The 18,550-nt window shown below is 47.9% G+C and overlaps 1 protein-coding gene across 2 annotated transcripts in view; it reads right to left on the bottom strand.

Moving 5' to 3' along the window:
* The window catches only part of NALCN (sodium leak channel, non-selective), a 353,058-nt gene that overhangs the window by 9,487 nt on the left and 325,021 nt on the right, over positions 1-18,550 (bottom strand). For both annotated transcript variants that reach the window (XM_056109424.1, XM_056109431.1), the window contains 8 exons: positions 17,925-18,044; positions 14,456-14,524; positions 12,789-12,937; positions 11,897-11,990; positions 10,110-10,242; positions 9,352-9,467; positions 8,783-8,940; positions 2,335-2,485 (listed from right to left, as the gene is read on the bottom strand). In XM_056109424.1, coding sequence (XP_055965399.1) covers positions 2,335-2,485; positions 8,783-8,940; positions 9,352-9,467; positions 10,110-10,242; positions 11,897-11,990; positions 12,789-12,937; positions 14,456-14,524; positions 17,925-18,044 — 990 coding nt within the window. The remainder of the gene's footprint in view (positions 1-2,334; positions 2,486-8,782; positions 8,941-9,351; positions 9,468-10,109; positions 10,243-11,896; positions 11,991-12,788; positions 12,938-14,455; positions 14,525-17,924; positions 18,045-18,550) is intronic.

Below are 18,550 nucleotides of genomic sequence, written 5' to 3'. Positions count from 1 at the left end.
GGGTGTACCTTTCAGCCATAGTTGTACATTCACTGCTCCCAAAATTTACAGAATTGCCTTTAATTTTTCTCAGTGAGGTAAATGAAATGCCTTGCTCTGAAATTTATTTTTTACAAGAGAGTTGTAAAAATTATGTTTTTGTTTTCCCCCAAATAATATGTTCTTTTCCCCCAAAATTATGATTTTGGGGGAAAACAAGTCAATGATATTGAGTAGTATTTGCTGCTCTAGCTTATGTGTCATTCTGTGTTTGTCATTTACTCACAGTGAGCTAATTGTAATTAACTCACAAGTAGAATAAGAGGCCCAGCCGGTTGAAGACTACATGCATGTAAGAGCTACAAAATGAGACTATGCATGTAAATCCATGTTCATGTTCTAGACATGGAAATTAGGAGCCTAATAAATTTCCTAATTCATTATGCAAAAAAAAACCCACAAAAACGCTCAACCCCAAGCCCAGGAATGCCTCCCTTGAGCAAGCCTGAACCCCCATCAGTTCCCTTAACTATCATCTCTATCATCACCAACATTGCTTCATCCTTGAATTCTTTCTCTGACCTAGACAGATGACCTGTAACTCCCTGGAAGGAGACTGTGTTCACGCACATCTTCTGCTGGATCTAAAGTATTAAGTTCCTCCCGCCTAAGTTCCTTTGAATGGTGGTGGGGTCCATTCCCAGGCTGAGCAGAGTTAATGGACACAGCCATGGCCTGGTGTCCCTGAGTAGAACTCACCTGGGGCTTCCCTTGTCTGCATGGGGGTCCAGGGAGAACAGAAGCTCACCCGGAGTCTCCCCTCTCTCCTTCAACTCCCTGAGGCTATTCCCAGTCATACTTGGACCTCACCACTCTGGTCTCAGGCCCTAAGAACCGAAACCTTGCTGGAGGTCAGTGAGTCCCTTTCTCCAGCCCCTGCCTCCTCTACTAGAATGGATGTTCTGGGGGAAAGGATTAACTACTAAACTATTACATCAATAACATATTATGGGACTAACACCCAAGGACAGTAGAGACAAGGGCCAGGAGGATTGCTCCACGGTTGAAAGCCTGCCTCATGAGCTGGGAGAGAAGGCAGTTGGGAAGGAGAAGGGATCACTAAGTCAATGATGGGTGGAAGGATTGCTCGGTATGGGAGATGTGTGCTGAAAGTAGACTAAGGACCAAACATGATGGCCTCTCAGTATCTGTATTGCAAACCATGATGCCCCAAAGTGGAGAGAGAGTAAGAAGGAAATTGTCTGCCATAGAGGCAGGGAGTGGGGTCAGGTGGGGGTGGCTGGATGGATACTGGGGACACTGGTGGTGGAGAATGTATACTGGTGGAGGGATGGATGTTCAATTATTGTATGGCTGAAATTCAATCATGAAAACTTTGTAACTGTATCTAATGGTGACTCAATAATAATAATCACACTGTCACACTGTCCTCCCATTGTTCATCAATTTGCTCGAATGGGCCCAGTAACATCTCCATTTTTTTTTGAGACTTCCTGTTACTCTGTTTGGCATATCGAATACGTCACGGGTAGCTTGCCAGGCTCTGCCATGCGGGCGAGATACTCTCGGTAGCTTGCTGGGCTCTCCGAGAGGGGCGGAGGAATTGAACCCGGCTGGCTGCGCACAAGGCAAATGCCCTACCGCTGTGCTATCGCTCCAGCTCAATAATAATAATAAAAACTAAAAAATGTTTATTTTTAAAACAGTTAAAGAAAAAGTTATTACATAAAATGCTTCATGATTGATTAGAGTTTTTCCTCTGCATGTGAAGTGAAAGTCAGAAGCTATCCCACACATAACCATCGAATGGAAATGTCCATTGTTAATTTAGGCCATGGGCCTCGATTAATGAGTTTGGCAAATTTAGTTCAGGAAGCAGCAAAACAGATCATTAAACTCCCCAGAGGGATGGTCTTTGCTCATGCAAGACCCAACAACACCAGCAGTGTGCTTAGGAGCAATTTCAGAGTGATTCTGTAAATCCAGTTTTCCAGTGATACACACAGATTTCCTACAGTTTTGAACTGTCGAGTTCAGGAATGGTGACCAACAATGTTTTCCTATCAACAGACAGATTGTTTGATCCATGTGTTCACATTAGATGATGAGGATGTGATTCCATAAGAAATTTTCAGGGGCCCCTGGGCAGGGGGTCCCACTGAGTTTGGATCAGCCTACATGGGACAAACATAGTGGATGACATAGTTGAAAGGGAAGTAAGTTCCACAGCAGATGGGCCCAGGCCCCTCGTTCTCTCTAGTTTTCTGTCACCTCCTTCCTTTCCCTCCCCTCCTTGGAGAGGGCCCTGAAGCCCACGGCCCCGGGCTCACTCACAGCTCGGATGCGCTTCAAGCACTTTTTCAGCCACATGCGGATGGTCTGCTTGGCCACCTCCTCCTCGATGGTGTACTCCAGCTGCTCCCGGGCCAGCAGCTCCTCCAGCTGCAAGCTCTTACGGATGTCCACAGACCGGTAGGACAGCATGCTGGGGGCAGAGCACAGTGACAGTCATGCTCATTCCTCTGCAATGTGGACACAGTGAGATTCCAAAACCTGGAGATGGGACTCCCTGCCAGCCCCCTGGCACAGGCCCTGTGGCACCTCCCTTAGAGCTGGGCACCTGCCTGTCTCTCTATAAAGGGCTGGGGTTCCAGTACCTGCTTCATGGGCTGCCCAAGAGTCATATTCCTGAAGGACTTAAGAGTATGTGCCAACGCATGCATGGAAGGAAAGTGAGATCCTGTGAGATCCAGTGAGATCTTGAGAAAACTTATGGCCAGTTTCTGGAACTTTCCCTGCAGCAGAAAGACTGATCCTCTCTGCTGTCTTCACCTTCAGCAAAGATTGGCTAAAGACTTGACTTGACTGGGGGGTCTTGTAGAAACCCTGCCCTGTCTCCCTCCCTAGGGGCACACCTCCTGGTCTTCCTAGCGAACCGAAGCTGTATGCAGAGTCAGGATTGAATACCTGCTCCTGTGGAGGCCAGCTCAGAGCTGACACAGATGGAGGCAAGTGAACCAATGCAGCTGATGGCTCTGTCAGGCCTTGGAAAATCAGGCCTCAGGGGTCCACAGCCCAAGGACGAAAAGGTCCTGTCAGTACCTGCAGGATTGTGGGGGTGTTCTGCCTTCTGCCTGCCTCTACTTTTGTTTTATGTCTTTTTGGGTCACACCGAGCAAAGCACTGGGTTACTCCTGGCTCTTCTCTCAGGAATCAGTCCTGGTAGTGCTCGGGGGACCATATGGGAATCTGGGAATCAAATCCGGGTCAGATGCATGCAAGGCAAATGCTCTACCTGCTGTACTATTGCTCCAGCCCCTGCCTACCTCCTGCTTTGAGCTTCATTCTATCCCTGGATTTCATATCACTGCATCCAACTCCCCAGGAGGACCAGAAACACTGACCTGCTCCTTTTTTGGGTGGTTGTTGCAATGCATCTCCTCCTCAGGGAGGAAAATGTATTCGCTCCTGTTCTCTTCCCTGCCTCGGCAAGAAACTCATCACTGTGAGGCTGTTTGCATTTGAGACAGAGGTCCTTGCCTTGTTCAAGTTGCACTGAGGCTGGCTTGGAGGATGAAGGCACTCAGTGGAAGCCTGAGGGCTTCCAGGCAGTGGGGGTCTGCATCCTACACCCTCTGCATATCAGAATGGGGTGGTGGGGGGACAAGGTATACTGGACTGGAGAACAGGGAGGGTCTCAAGGCCATGGCGGTCTGTGTCTGTGTCATTTTACAAGAAATCCCTGTGGTCCACAGAGGGAGAATGTTCCTCCTTCTTCCGCTCCTCTTTTTCCTCTTTGTTCTTTGAGCTACACTTGGCAATGCTCAGGGGTCACCCCTGGCTCTACACTCAGGAATTACTTCTGACTGGTGATTGCAGGACCATATGGGATGCCGGGAGCAAACTTGGGTCAGTCGCAAGGCAAACGCCTTACATCATCACTCCGACCCTTTCTTCTTTATAAAGTGCTTGGTGCAAGGTAGCTCCAGGGATCAGGCTTGAGGACTGACATATGCCTGGAATGTGCTCTGCCACTAAGCTAGCTCCCAAGTCCTGAGCATTTATACCTGTGTGTAGGGGTGAGGCACAGGGGCTTGGCTCACACCTGGAGGCACTAGAGGAATACCCCTGGGTTGGTGCCGAAGAGAAGGAGGGCTTCTCCTGCTGGTGCTCAGGGGATTCAACTCAGATCTCCTGCATCAACCCTTTGAACTCTCTCCTCAGTCCGTGAATAACCATTTCAAGTGACAGCGACCCTCCAGGTGCTAATACATCAGTCGGTGGCAAGTGAATGAGAGCAGGGGATTCCTTTGCCCTCACATACGCTTTCTTCCCTGAGTGTTCTTCACGCACTCCTGGGAGGAGTGAATGGCGAAAGGAAGCTGGAGAAGCTGAGAGGATGTCTCCCTCTTGCTTTCATCTTTTTTTTTTTTTTTTTTTTAATTTATTTATTGAATCACTGTGGGAAAGGTTACAAAGCTTTCAGGTTTATGTCTCAGTCATGCAAATATCAAACACATTTCCCTTTACCAATACTTATTTTTTCCCATGAAGAACCCCAATAAAACCCCACCCCCACCCCTCCCCGTCCCTGTGAGGCAGATGAATTCTAGTTAACACTCTATCCGCTTTGATTAGATTGTTTCAATAAAAGATTCACCACTATTATTTAGAGTTTAACCCCCCCCCAAATCAGACATGCTGAAAAAGCATTGTGAAGTGATTTGCTTTCTCCAGCTGGGTTCAAGAATTAAATGTTGGTTTTGGATTTCTGCTATTTTACTTATTGACCCTGGAAGTATTTCTACTGAAAGTCAGATAGTTAAGAAATTGGTTTCTGTGTTCTGGAGTCGTGGCCGTGCTGGAGAGCCGCTCGTGGGGGGCAACTGGTGGCCTCGGTAGGGCGTGAAGGGCGGAGCGAAACGCCCCCCTTCCCATGAGGTTTTAGTCGCCCCCACACTCCCGGCTCATACCTGCTGTCCACAAGGCTCCCATGTGGCCGCCATCTTTCTTTCCAGAGAGGAGAGGGCGAATGGGGCAACACCCTTTCCCCTCCGGCAGACTTGATGGGCTGGATCAACGCATAGTCCATTCACTTTTCTGCTCCAAGCTGCTGGGTTCTGCATTAAGTCCTTGTGCTTCTGGGGCCATGGCCGTGCTGGAGAGCCGCTCGTGGGGGGCAACTGGTGACCTCGGTAGGGCATGAAGGACGGACCGGAACGCCCCCCGACCCATGAGGTTTTAGTCGCCCCCACTCCCCCGGCTCATACCTGCTGTCCACAAGGCTCCCATGTGGCCGCCATCTTTCTTTCCAGAGAGGAGAGGGCGAATGGGGCAACACCCTTTCCCCTCCGGCAGACTTGATGGCCTGGATCAATGCATAGTCCGTTCACTTTTCTGCTCCAAGCTGCTGGGTTCTGCATTAAGTCCTTGTGCTTCTGGGGCCGTGGCTGTGCTGGAGAGCCGCTCGTGGGGGGTGACTGGTGGCCTCGGTAGGGCGTGAAGGACGGACCGGAACGCCCCCCTTCCCATGAGGTTTTAGTCGCCCCCACACCCCCGGCTCATACCTGCTGTCCACAAGGCTCCCATGTGGCCGCCATCTTTCTTTCCAGAGGGAGGAGGGCGGAAGGGAGCAACACCCTTTCCCCTCTGGGCAGAAATGATTGCCTGGATTAACGCATAGTCCTTTCACTTTTCTGCTCCAAGCTGCTGGGTTCTGCATTAAGCCCTTGTGCTTCTGGGGCTGTGGCCGTGCTGGAGAGCCGCTCGTGGGGAGCAACTGGTGGCCTCGGTAGGGCGTGAAGGACGGACCGGAACGCCCCCCTTCCCATGAGGTTTTAGTCGCCCCCACACCCCCGGCTCATACCTGCTGTCCACAAGGCTCCCATGCGGCCGCCATCCTTCTTTCCAGAGAAGAGAGGGCAAATGGGGCAACACCCTTTCCCCTCCGGCAGACTTGATGGCCTGGATTAACGCCTAGTACTTTCACTTTTCTGCTCTAAGCTGCTGGGTTCTGCATTAAGTCCTTGTGTTTCTGGGGCTGTGGCCGTGCTCCAAACTTAACTCTGACTTTCAGGGAGAAAGATTGGGTGGTTTACTTCTCATTGATCACTTTATATATAGAGAGATGTCGCGCGGCCGCGTAAGCGGCCGCGCGGTTTTGAGAAAAAGTCCTCGTTCCCGCATACTCGAGCTGTGTTTGTAGAGGCTTCTGGTCACCGGGGTTCCATCTGGGGGAGGCGAGATGCGGCGCCTACTCCATCTGGAACTTGCGGGTGAACTTGGCTCTTTTTGGAACCTGTTTTTTCTTCTTTTTTTTTTCCTCCGGGATCCCGCACTCTCCATGTGTTCTTTCTCTTATGCTTAAGGCTTCAAAGATGGCGCTGGGGGGCGGGCTGTGGGCATGACTTCCGGAATCAGAGGTTACCTGGGAGGTGTAGTTCGGCAGATTTGAGAAAAAGTCCTCGTTCCCGCATACTCGAGCTGTGTTTGTAGAGGCTTCTGGTCACCGGGGTTCCATCTGGGGGAGGCGAGATGCGGCGCCTACTCCATCTGGAACTTGCGGGTGAACTTGGCTCTTTTTGGAACCTGTTTTTTCTTCTTTTTTTTTTTCCTCCGGGATCCCGCACTCTCCATGTGTTCTTTCTCTTATGCTTAAGGCTTCAAAGATGGCGCTGGGGGGCGGGCTGTGGGCATGACTTCCGGAATCAGAGGTTACCTGGGAGGTGTAGTTCGGCAGATTTGAGAAAAAGTCCTCGTTCCCGCATACTCGAGCTGTGTTTGTAGAGGCTTCTGGTCACCGGGGTTCCATCTGGGGGAGGCGAGATGCGGCGCCTACTCCATCTGGAACTTGCGGGTGAACTTGGCTCTTTTTGGAACCTGTTTTTTCTTCTTTTTTTTTTTCCTCCGGGATCCCGCACTCTCCATGTGTTCTTTCTCTTATGCTTAAGGCTTCAAAGATGGCGCTGGGGGCCTCTTGCTTTCATCTTTCCAACTCTGTTCACATCCGTTTCTGTCTCCCTGGCTGCTCCTGAGATTTCTCGCCCAACACCCACCATTTAACCCGCAGGAGATTGTCACTGTGGAGAGAGCCCACAGCTCCTTCTGTGTAGGGAGCCCTCTGGGCGTATCACTTATGGGACATTTCTTAGACCAGTGTCTATATGACTGCAAGGAAATCAATTATATCAAACTATCATCCTCAAATGCCTTTTGGGGGAAGGCTGGGGATACCGTTCTCTGAATATTTTTATATCACTGCATTATATGACACCTTCTTGCTGACACCACTGGCTTTATAACTTAGGCACACTGGTGAGAGGAAGGAGGTTTTAAGATCCCAGCACTGCAGCGACAGGATTTAAAATATCCATGACTTCTCCAGCCAGCAAAGCCCCGGGCACTGCTAATGCTGCTGTGATTTGCTGCCTCCGTGGGCAACAGGACATTCTGCCTTCTGGTGAGTGACTAATGAGAGGCAGCAGAACGCTGGCCCCGTCACACCCACGGGCCTCCAGATTTAAGCCACGGACTCCGTTCAAGAAGCTATTATGGATGAACCTATGCACCTCCAGACCTCATAAGCTGGTCTTACTGGAACTAGGTCACTTCCGTGTGACTAGTGAAGATGAGGTCCTACAGGAAGAGGTGGACCCTAAACCCAAAGAATGCGTTCTTGAGGCTGGAGCAATAGTACAGCAGTAGGATGTTTGCCTTGCATGTGAATGACCCAGGTTCGGTTCCCAGCATCCTATATGGTCCCCTGAGTACCACCAGGAGTAATTCCTGAGTGCAAAGCCAGGAGTAATCCCTGATCACCAGGCGTGACCCAAAAGGCAAAAAAAAAAAATGCGTTTTTTTTGGGGGGGTGGCGGTGTTGGGTTATACCTAGTGAAATTTGGTGCTAGTTCCAACTAGGGGGTCAGGAATCACTCCTGGAAAAGCTTGTGGTTCCGAGGATGAAACTAGGGCCGGCAACAGGCAAGGCAAGTGCATGTACTATCCTATGTAGTACCGCTGTATTGTGTACCCCTGAACCCCCTCTCTGCTCCCTAGGATGGGGTCCTTTTGTAAATGAAAAGCTTGCATGCACATCCACAAACACACAAACTCATAGACACACACAGAGTGTTTTGTTGCTGAAAGCCATTCCCTTTGTTCCCTCAGTCCATATTCAGTTCTTTTCTTTTTTTTTTCTTTTCAGGTCACACCCAGTGATGCTCAGGGGTTACTCCTGGCTCTGCACTCAGGAATTACTCCTGGCAGTGCTTGAGGGACCATATGGGATGCTGGGAATCAAACCTACGTTGGCTGTGTGCATGGCAAAGACCCAACCTGCTGTGCTATCGCTCCAGTCCCCAGATTTGGATCTTGAGGCTCAGTCAGATGAGGAGCATTGTTAATTTCCTAGATGTGCCTGGACCCAGGAAGGAGAGGCTCAGGGCACAGCTGTGGCCTGGCTACACAGGCAGAGGTGCCTGAGTAACCCCATTTCCTGCCTGGCCCCTCCCTCCTGTGAACAGGTGATGCTGGCTGTCCCCTTCAAGAACCCCGGACTAGGCCTGGGGAAACCTTGGGGGAGTAGGCTCTACTTCCCCTGGCTCCTGGGAGGCAGAGGGACACGACCCATCATACCAGGTCCCTCTTTCCCCCACAGAGGAGCTGCTCCATGTGGGCAGACTATCACCTCGCCTGCCTTCCAGCCATGTGAGAGGTGGTAGCCGGGGTCAGGAACATTCTAGACTCTCAGACTGCAGCAGCTCCCCTGTGCTTGGGCCACTACCTGAGGACGTCGTGGAAGGTGACGTCACCACCGTTGTGCAGACGCTCCATCTCATAGCACATGTGCTTGAACAGGAGCTTATCTTTGTCCAGATCCACCTCCAGTCGCCCCCGAAGCAGCCGCAGCAGGAACTTCACCCGGAACGTGGGAATCACCCCCTGAGAGGAGGAAAGGACATGAGGGCAAACTCTTTCCACTCCCTCCCCTCATAGCACATATGGCAGAATAGTCAGCTAGCGAGCTCTGCAGCTCACCACCAGCCCTTCAATGAGTGTTGCCAACCATACAGCCATGAAATATGGCCTGAGTCAGATCGGAGGAGTGGACATCCCAGAGAACATGCAGTCACCACTCATTCCTCTACGTGACCTGAACCAGACCTGGGGGAGTGGGGGTAGACATTATGGGAAGCATGCAGTCACCACCCACTCCTTTATGTGTCCTGAGCCAGATGTGGGGGTGGGAATCCCAGGGAGCATGCAGTCCCCACCCATTCCTTTATGTGACCTGAGCCAGAGACTGAGGGGTGGACATCATGGGGAGCATGCAGTTATCATTCATGCCTCTACCTCTCTTTTATCATCCACCATATTCCATATGATTTGAAAGTGGCGAAGGTCATTATAACTTAGAAGCTGATCTTCTTCAGTGGAATAAAATAGGGAAAAATTCTCTACAATTATGGCTGAGGGGGAAAAAATACCACCTGTTAGACAATTGTGCAAATCTGTCATTCTTGGGATAAAGTAAAACATCCATTATAAATAATGGATTTTATCACCTACATTATCAGCCAAAAATTTTAAGTGCTTTGCATGAGATTTCCAAGCTGGCACACGTCACCCTTGGATTAAGCTATTTATCCAGCTCCTGCCATCCCCAAACACAGTGCCCATGGGTGTAAACACACATTCTGTGGCTCGGGAGCATCCTGCCAACTGGCTCCAACTCCTTGCTAAGAGTTCCAGGGTGAGCTAAGAAGGTCAGACCGAGTTCTGGTGGCCCCACAGCTGGGGAACAACCTGGATCTCTCCTAAACACACATGTGAGATTTTGAAAGTACTCCCTTCTGATGCAGGTTCAATGCAGTCCAGGGGAAGAGCACTTTGAAATTCATCATCACAATAAATAGTGCGACCCTTGATATTGCAGTGAGCTGTTCTGTACCTGCCTTCAAAAATCTTTTCAGCCTTAGGGTCAGAGGCGAACTAATACCATGAAACAGCCACTCAAGCCACCTATGACAAGGGCTTGAAGACTGTATATAATTATCTAAGTACCAGAGTTGAGAGAGATTGAAAAGAAATATTCCATGAACCTTACTTACCTACAAGCAGATTTAGCATGATGTAGGCAATGATGACATAGAAGGAACAGAAATACATCAGAGCACCGGCATAATTTCCGCAGTCCGTGGCCCAGTATGTATATTCGTCTGGGGTACAGAAGGGAGGTTGGACCTGAGGACATGGTATGAGTGATGGGGGGCGGGAGGGCAGAGATAGCAGAAAACAGATATTTCTGTCAGTTGACTAGAGCTAGTGGAGACACATCAAAGCTAATGAACTTCCAAGGAATCTCTCCAAAGCTATACAGACTGAGCCCATCATTGTATCAGAATTAAAACGGACAGTTCCCATAATGCCCCAAAAGGAGAGTAAGAGAGAAGAAAGAGAGAGAGAAGGGAGAGAAAGAGAAAAAGAGAGAGAGATAGGGAGAGAGAGACAGATAAAGAAGAAGTGTGCCTGTCATAGAGAGAGGAGGGGGTATGGGAAGGGGTGGAAGGGAAACTTGGAACAGTGATGGTGGGAAAGGTACACTGCTGAAGAGACTGGTGTTGGAACATTATATGATGGAAACGCAATCTTGAAAAACCTTGTAACTGAGTATCTCACTGTAGGTCAATCCAAAATATAAAATAAATTAAAAAATGCACAGTTACTATAGGCTATGTTTTCAATTTCAGAGAACTGTCAGGAAGCCGAGATGTGCAGGAAAGTGGGGATTAGCCTTGACTACTCTCTCCTAAAACAGTGCTGGGGGATGTTTGCGCAGTGCAGGTCTTGGCTATCATTTACTGGCCTCCCCACTCATCACTGGCCTTGTGTCTCTTTCATCCTGACAGATTGACTCCTTCTGCATCTCTAGTTCTTTCTGCTGGTTCTTTATTTAGAAGGTCACTCCTTCAGATGCTTCCACTTGAGTTGGTAAGTTCTTTCCCCTTTCAGACATGAATCAAGCTACAGTTGCTTTGGCTTTGCCAGGAGTCGAACAGATTGATACAGGGGACAAGACCCTGCCTCCCATCAGTCTAGCGCTGTCTAGAACCTGATGGCAATAAGTACACATGCTACTTAAGGGACATTTAGAGTCACATTAAATACAAGACAAGTTGCACATGCCACGCTTTAAGTGCCCTACATCACATTTAACTGGTGGTGGCCACACTGAACACACTGGGTCATTACTGCAGGAATTTCTTTGGGCAACATGGGTCTGGAGACGAAATCAACAAAAGAAGTCAATACATGTGACCATCATGATTAACTCCTCAAGGACAGAGTACTGGGAGACCAGAGAACTGGCAGCTTAGCAGGGCCCTTCTGAAGGAAGTTGAGAGGTGAAGAAAGTGAAGGATTGGAGAAGTCAGGAGAATCAGGGAGGGGTACCTCAGAACTCGGCAATGCAATTTGAAGATGATTTGGAATCAGTGAGTACCTAGACTTAGCAATGACCATGCATCACCAGGGGCATAGTGACCATCTGTTAAATAAACTAAAAAACTAGAATTCATTCTTTGTCCTTATTTGCCAAAATAATAATGGTGGGAGGAAGAGAACTATAGTTATGAAGTGACGCATATCTGCTGAAGGGAACTATAATAACCTAAGTTGGGTTCGGAGATATTTTTTCCACACATTGCAAAAGAAAAAAAAACCCTAAAACCAAAAACCAAAGATAAACAAAATCCCCATCAATGTTTTGCGCTGAAAGACCAGATGTGCCTTTAGCACATAAAGTCTTGATGCTGGTGAGGGCAATGTTGAGGATATTATCTCCAGAAAGAGTTTTACTGGTTCTAAATCCAATCCCCATGAGTAACGAGCTGCTCACCATACAATCATGCATGATCTTGTTCCAGTCTTCGCCCGTCACTATTCGGAACAGCACAGTAATCGCTTTGCCAGCTGAAGAAAAGTTCGCATGCCTAATTGAAGGGGAAAAACAATATGAATAATGTGGTTCACCACAAAGGAGTGATATTTATTACTACCAAAGCAGGTGGGAAAAACACTCGATTGCTAAGTTACTATTTCTGAAGATTATAAATGCTGTTACTTGCTATTTATACCTGCCCCTGATGACAGAAGTCTGAATAAGCCCAGGGTAACACCAATATATGACCAGTTATTCTGAATACTGAGGGACAAACTGGTAGATTATACGATAAAAGGTGGTCACACCATGTAGAAAATTAGAAGCTCTGCAACAAATTGCATGTTTGGAATATCCTGCATAAGACCTTAAAAAGCAACATAATATACTTCCTCAAAATTTAACATAATTTTGGAACAATGTCTTTTACATTGAATAGCTATTTGAGGGCATCTAATAGACCGTATTTTTACTTAAAAATAGCCAAAATCATCTAAAAATTCTTTAATTTTGGAAAATTTTATATCATTTTGTAGTGCAGAGTATGGATTAATAACATGTTCTATTTCACCCCATTACTAGAGGGGGTTATTCCCAAATGGTGGTAAAATTTTTCCTTCTTTTAATTCTGAACTTCCAACTATGTCTAGCGTAAACATCCATAGCATTTTCAACTGGAAAAAATTTGTTCACTTTATTTTATTTCTAACTGACTGCTTCTCTTCCCCACTGCCTTCTAACTCTTTTCCAAAGAAACAACAACAACAACAAAACCATTCTGGATTTTAGTGACTTCATCACTGCAGAGAGCTTCCTTAAGAAGCCAGTAAAAGGAGAATCACCCACCAACCTGTTAATGTTCTCTCCGTACTTCACTGTTCCGAATAAAACCACTCCAGCAAAGGCATAGCAGAGCAGCAGCAGAAACATGCCCACGATGATAAAGAAGCTTTTATACATACTGACCACTACCGTCAGGAGTAGCATCTTCAGAGTTACCTGTACCAAGACAGGAAGCAGGGAGGGAGAGCGAGAGGCAGGGAGAGTGTTCAAGTCCTGAGCTCACTGCCAAGAACAGGCAAGGAAACATTTCAGTGGTTGGCATAAGAGAAATTCTCAAAAATGGCATTTGAAAGTTGCTTCCAACCAGGAATTTAATCTAAATGTGATATTTAAAAACTTAGGAATTCTACTTGTATTTCAAGGTGTTCCGTCTTGAGTCAAATTGATAAAAGCTATACTTGCAAGATTTTTTCTTTCCTTCTCCCTTTCTTTCCCTCGGTGAGAAAGGCTAAGCATTTTTGGCCTCTAGCAAGTGGACTGATAGCACAGTGGGTAGGGCATTTGCCTTGCACGCGGCCGACCCGGGTTCAATTCCTCCACCCCTCTCGGAGAGCCCAGCAAGCTATCGAGAGTATCTCGCCCACATGGCAAATCCTGGCAAGCTACCCGTGACGTATTATATATGCCAAACACAGCAACAAGTCTCACAATGGAGATGTTACTGGGCCCACTCGAGCAAATCGATGAACAACAGGAGGAAAGTGCTATAGTACAGCAAATGGCGACATGCTTCTGCCAATGGACATTCACAAAACAAACCTAAATGATGGTTAAATAGGACACAGCCATCAAATGTGAAATACAACCATTCTGTGGACTTAGGGAATGTAGAAGAAATCATTTTAGTAATTAAATCAATATTGTAGGGTTGCTGGAGAGATAGTACAGCAGGTAGGGCGTTTGCCTTGTATGCGGCCAACTGCTCCCCCCACTCCCTGCCCAATGTGGTCCTGTGAGCCCCGCCAGGAGTGATTCCTGAGTTGCAGGGACAGGAGTAACCAATGAGCACCCCTAGGTGTGGCCTCAAAGCAAAAACCAAATCAAATCAATATTTTAATGAGGGAAAAATATATGCACACCCCATACCAAAGAATACCAAGAAATGTGAGATCACAGGTGCTCCATCTAAAGATGACTCTTCCCGAAGTAAAACAACTTCCTCTTATTTCAGAAAACGTTTAAAATAACACTTTTTTTTTGATTGCGAACCTGATATTTATCTTTCAGTGATGATTCACTTCATTTTGCTCATAGGAAGAATGCAAAAAACAACCGAAATGTCAGGAAATATTTCAATAAGCTACTGATTCACTTACTGTTTCAGGTCTCTTCATTCTGGCTTGCAGTACCTCACGATTTATCAACTACAGCCCCCAACTCCAGCCCAAGCTAAGTTGGTAAGTTGATCCTTAATCCTTTTTCTTTCTTTCTTTTCTCTCTGGTTTTTTTTTTCTTTTTGGGTCACACCTAGTGATGCACAGGGGTTACTCCTGGCTCTGCACTCAGGAATTACTCCTGGCGGTGCTCAGGGGACCATCTGGGATGCTGGGAATCAAACCCGGGTTGGCCGCATGCAAGGCGAATGCCCTGTCCGTGGTACTATTACTCCAGCCCCTCTTACTCCTTTCTTGACTTTGGTGCCATCTTTGAGAATATGTTTAAGCTGGTACTCACATGCTTCCCACAGATAGAGAAGAAGCGAAAGACGATCACGCAGGCACCCATCATGTAGGTGTAGGCATTCTGAAACAGAAGCAGAGCATGGCCTGGCCTCGAGCGGCAGCTCCCTTCCCTTCCCGAATCCCCTGTGAAATCTACTGAATAATCAATTTAATAAAATGTGAAAATTCCTTGAAGAAATTTCTCTTTCAAATAGGGAGGGTGGGGGGGGCGCGGAAAGGTCACTGCCAAAACTCATGAATAAATATCAGCGATGCAATCAACTCTCAAATGAAACGTTGGTCTCAGTCTTGCTCGGCTGAATTCTGTTATTTTCAAAACTGATTTTTATATGACACAGGGCTTGGCTCCTCCAAGGAGCTGGAAAAACTTAAGAGGGGGGGAAAAAGCAACATGAGCAAAGTCAAGGGAGGGAGGGGAGTGGAAGGTCCTGGCCCAGAGGCAGGTGTCTGGAGGTTCGGGGGTGCTGGGGTGGGGAGAGGCATTGGCAGCGATGCCCTGAGCTCAGCCTGGGCACCTGTCCACAAGGCCAAGCTGGCTGCCGAGTTGCTTCCTCCTTTCGGAGCGTGATGGATCCATCCACCACACCGAGATGACACGGGGCGCCGTGACTAAGACAGGCTCCCCCTGAGCTCCTGCCGGTGAGCGTGGCAAGAGCGTTGGCATTCAGTGGCTGCCAAAGCGTGATGATGCAGAAGGAGTCCCACTGCGCCCGGTGACAACAGTCCCAGATGGGGCCCCCGGGAAGGAGGCACAGTGAGGGGCTGGGAGGAGAACAAGGACAGGAACAGGCCCCGCACAGATGCCTCCTTGGAATGGGACTGGATTGCCTCTGGCATCTTCCCTCTGGGGGCAGCCCTACTGGGGAGGGCACCCTGCAGAGTCTGGAGACTCGGGACAGAGTAGGCAGGGAGGGCTCTCCAGTGGGACACTGGTGTCTGGGGACTTCCGAAGTAAGGCCTGCCTTTAGCTTTGCTATGGGCTGGAGGAAGACAGAGACATTGTCGTGCTGCTTTGCCCTCTGTATTGGTTCCAAACCTAGCGGGGGTACTTCCCCTTCTCCTTCTGCAAGTGCTGACACCCCGTGAGCATCGGGGCTGAGGACCCACATCCTGCCCTTGGACACCAGATCCTCAGAGGCGGAGACTTCCTTGCCACCCAGATTTTATACATATATTTTTATTGATGGGAGGCATAGCCAGTGGCTCACATGGCTCCCCCACCCCCTCCTCACTGGAGGCCTGATTCTCCTCCACGGGGCTCATTAGTGACTTCCTGCCTGCCTGTCCAGGGCTTACCAAGCAGTCATCACTCCTGGAAGGACACAGTGAGCCATTTGCTGGGCTGGGAAACGAACCCAGGTTGATTGTGTTCAAGCAGCCACGGCCAGCGGTTATGCACTGGCCACCCAGGTCTTGAACACTGCTCCCCAGGATTCTTTCCCAGCCACACTGTCCTTCTGTCCCTTCCTTCATAGGGGCAGAAGTCAGAAACACACCCGCCAGCTTCTCTACAAATTGAACCCAATAATCAGTCCTGCAGACCGTCCCAGGATCCTCTGATATCTCCAGTTATGCTCTGAGATGCCTCCTGCTCCTTCCTGGAGTCCCAATTCGTGAATGCCCACCTACCAGCTCAGGGTGTGAGTTTTAAGAGCACGTGCTCTCATTCTGTTCTTCTCCATAGCCGGAGCAGTGCTTGGCAGGTCATTAGGGGTCAAGACCACTTATTGCTTGAGAAAAATGGCTCCAGGTGGCCGAGTGGTCACTGTTGGGGAACAGCAATGTCACACCTTGGCATGGCCTTCCTGGGGTGGGAGTAGGCTGTTGGGCTCACAGATTTTTTTCCCCCCCGCACATCCCTAATAGTCAAGAGGATGAGAGGTTATAGGGAAGCGGGCAGATAACTGACAATGCTACTTCTGGGTGGGACCCACAACGTCTGACAATATGTTGTGAATTTGTAGACACTTTATAGCCAAATAAACTTGATCTACTCAATTTTCATCACATCCACTTGCAAGTTATTTCCCAAAGCTCAGAACATGGAGAAAACATCACAAGGACAAATAACCTGATCAAGATCAGAACTTGGTGGAGCCAAGAGGAGGAGCCAGTCTATGTGGAGCAACAAGTTCACATGTGGTGACTGAGCACTGGAAAATGACAAGTCTGAATAAAGACATGTTGTGGGTATAATATTCAAGCAATGAACAGTTATAAATATGAGAATGTATCTACCATGTCTTGTATTTTGTGCAATGTCGAAATAATGCTGCCTTGGTAAATGGTTATTTATATAATAAAATAAAGTTATGTTTACTTTCATCTTAGTCTAAATGTGTCTCTGAGAAAATGGCAGATTATTTCCATTGGTCTCATTTCCATTGGACAGTAACGAGTCTAGATCTTAGTCAAGTACAGCCATAGCTGTAGCGTGTGAGGTGGACCCCAGTAAACAAATGTACAGACACAGAGGTAAAGCAGTGAGAACTCAGATACAGGGATGGGACAGATGGGCTTTAGAGAAAGGGTGTCACATGTCTAACAGAAGTGTGTTCAGCCAGTACTCTGAGAACCCAATGGGAAATACTGACTTGCACAGTGTTGCCACACATCTAGTTCTCTCTCTCCCTCCTGTCTCTCTCTCTTCCTCTCCCTCTCTCTTTTTCTCTCTCTCTCTCTAGGAAAATGAAGGGTCAACTAGCACATCTTTTTATTTTATTATTTTTCTTTTTGGGTCACACCCAGCAATTCTCAGGGGTACTCCTGGCTTTGCACTCAGGAATCACTCCTGGTGGTGCTTGGGGGATCATATGGGATGCCGGGGATTGAACCTGGGTTGGTCTCATGAAAGGAAAATGCCAAACCTACTGTACTATTTGCTCCAGTCCCAACAAGCACATCTTCAGAATTCTTCTGGCTCATGTGCTCAAGGGGGAATAAATCTGTCACTTGACCCTGGGTTGCCATGCATGAGGTGGAACCGACAACAGGGCTACCTCAATTGAAATGATCAAATAAAACAAACCATAATGACCAGTGTTTCACGTTTTGGAAGCCCGCCTCACATGCTGGGGGAAAAGGCAGCTGAGCTATAGAAGGGACAACCAAGTAAAGGATGCTTGGAGGGCTCACTTGGGATGGAAGATGTGTGCTGAAGGTAGACTATAGACCAAACACGATGGCTTCATAATGCCTGTAGTGCAAATCACAGCACCCAAAGGGAGAGAGAGAGTGAAAGGGAAGGTGTCTGCCACAGACGCGGGGGTGGGGAGGAATGGGGTGGAGGTGATGAGAGGAATACTGGGAACACTGGTGGTGGATAATGGGCACTGGTGGAGGGATGGGTACTTGATCATTGTGACTGAAACGTAAGCACGAAAGTTTGTAAGTCTGTAACTGTACCACATGGTGATTCATTAAAAATAAATATATAAATAAAACCATAATGATGTGCCTACCAGGAGGGCAAAGTGCAGCACCACCCAGACGATGCCCAAGGACGTCACCAGCAGGTCATAACGGTTTCTTCTGCTTTGCCAGAAGCCCGCCGGCGACATTGCTATGATTTTCATTGTAACCTGGAGAAAAACAACGAAGAATAAAGAGGCACAGTGCTCAGCACAGACCTCAATGCACTGGTCACAGGGACATTTTCTAAACTTACTTTTTTGTTGTGGTCGTGCTACCTTAGAGTAGTGTTGATGCTATACATTTGGTAGAAAAGTTTCTGCACTGCTGATACCAAAAGTGTCAAAGACCCTCCACCATTGCCTTCGATCACTGTGGTCTTCTCTCTCCTCTCCCCCAGCCCTCTGTCCACCTTTGGTAACCTCAGTTTTTCAGTACAAATGTAGTGTTTTTTAAAGATAAACAGAGAAGAGAAATATGTTGCCTTTATTGATCTACCTTCCGATCGATCAATCAATCTATCGATCTATTTACTTATTCTCCACCTGCCTGCCTACTTTTTCTTCAAGCCTGACTAGATCACAAATTCATATTTCCCACTCTCTTTTCATCATGCTTTAGGCTAATTATGATAGCAGGTCAATTTTCTTTCTCAAGTAAAAGATTTTGGAAACAA

Source organism: Sorex fumeus, unplaced genomic scaffold (genome assembly GCF_029834395.1).
Source record: "Sorex fumeus unplaced genomic scaffold, SorFum_2.1 ptg000008l, whole genome shotgun sequence".
Lineage (NCBI taxonomy): Eukaryota > Metazoa > Chordata > Mammalia > Eulipotyphla > Soricidae > Sorex > Sorex fumeus.
This window is presented reverse-complemented; position numbering and strand designations above follow the sequence as displayed.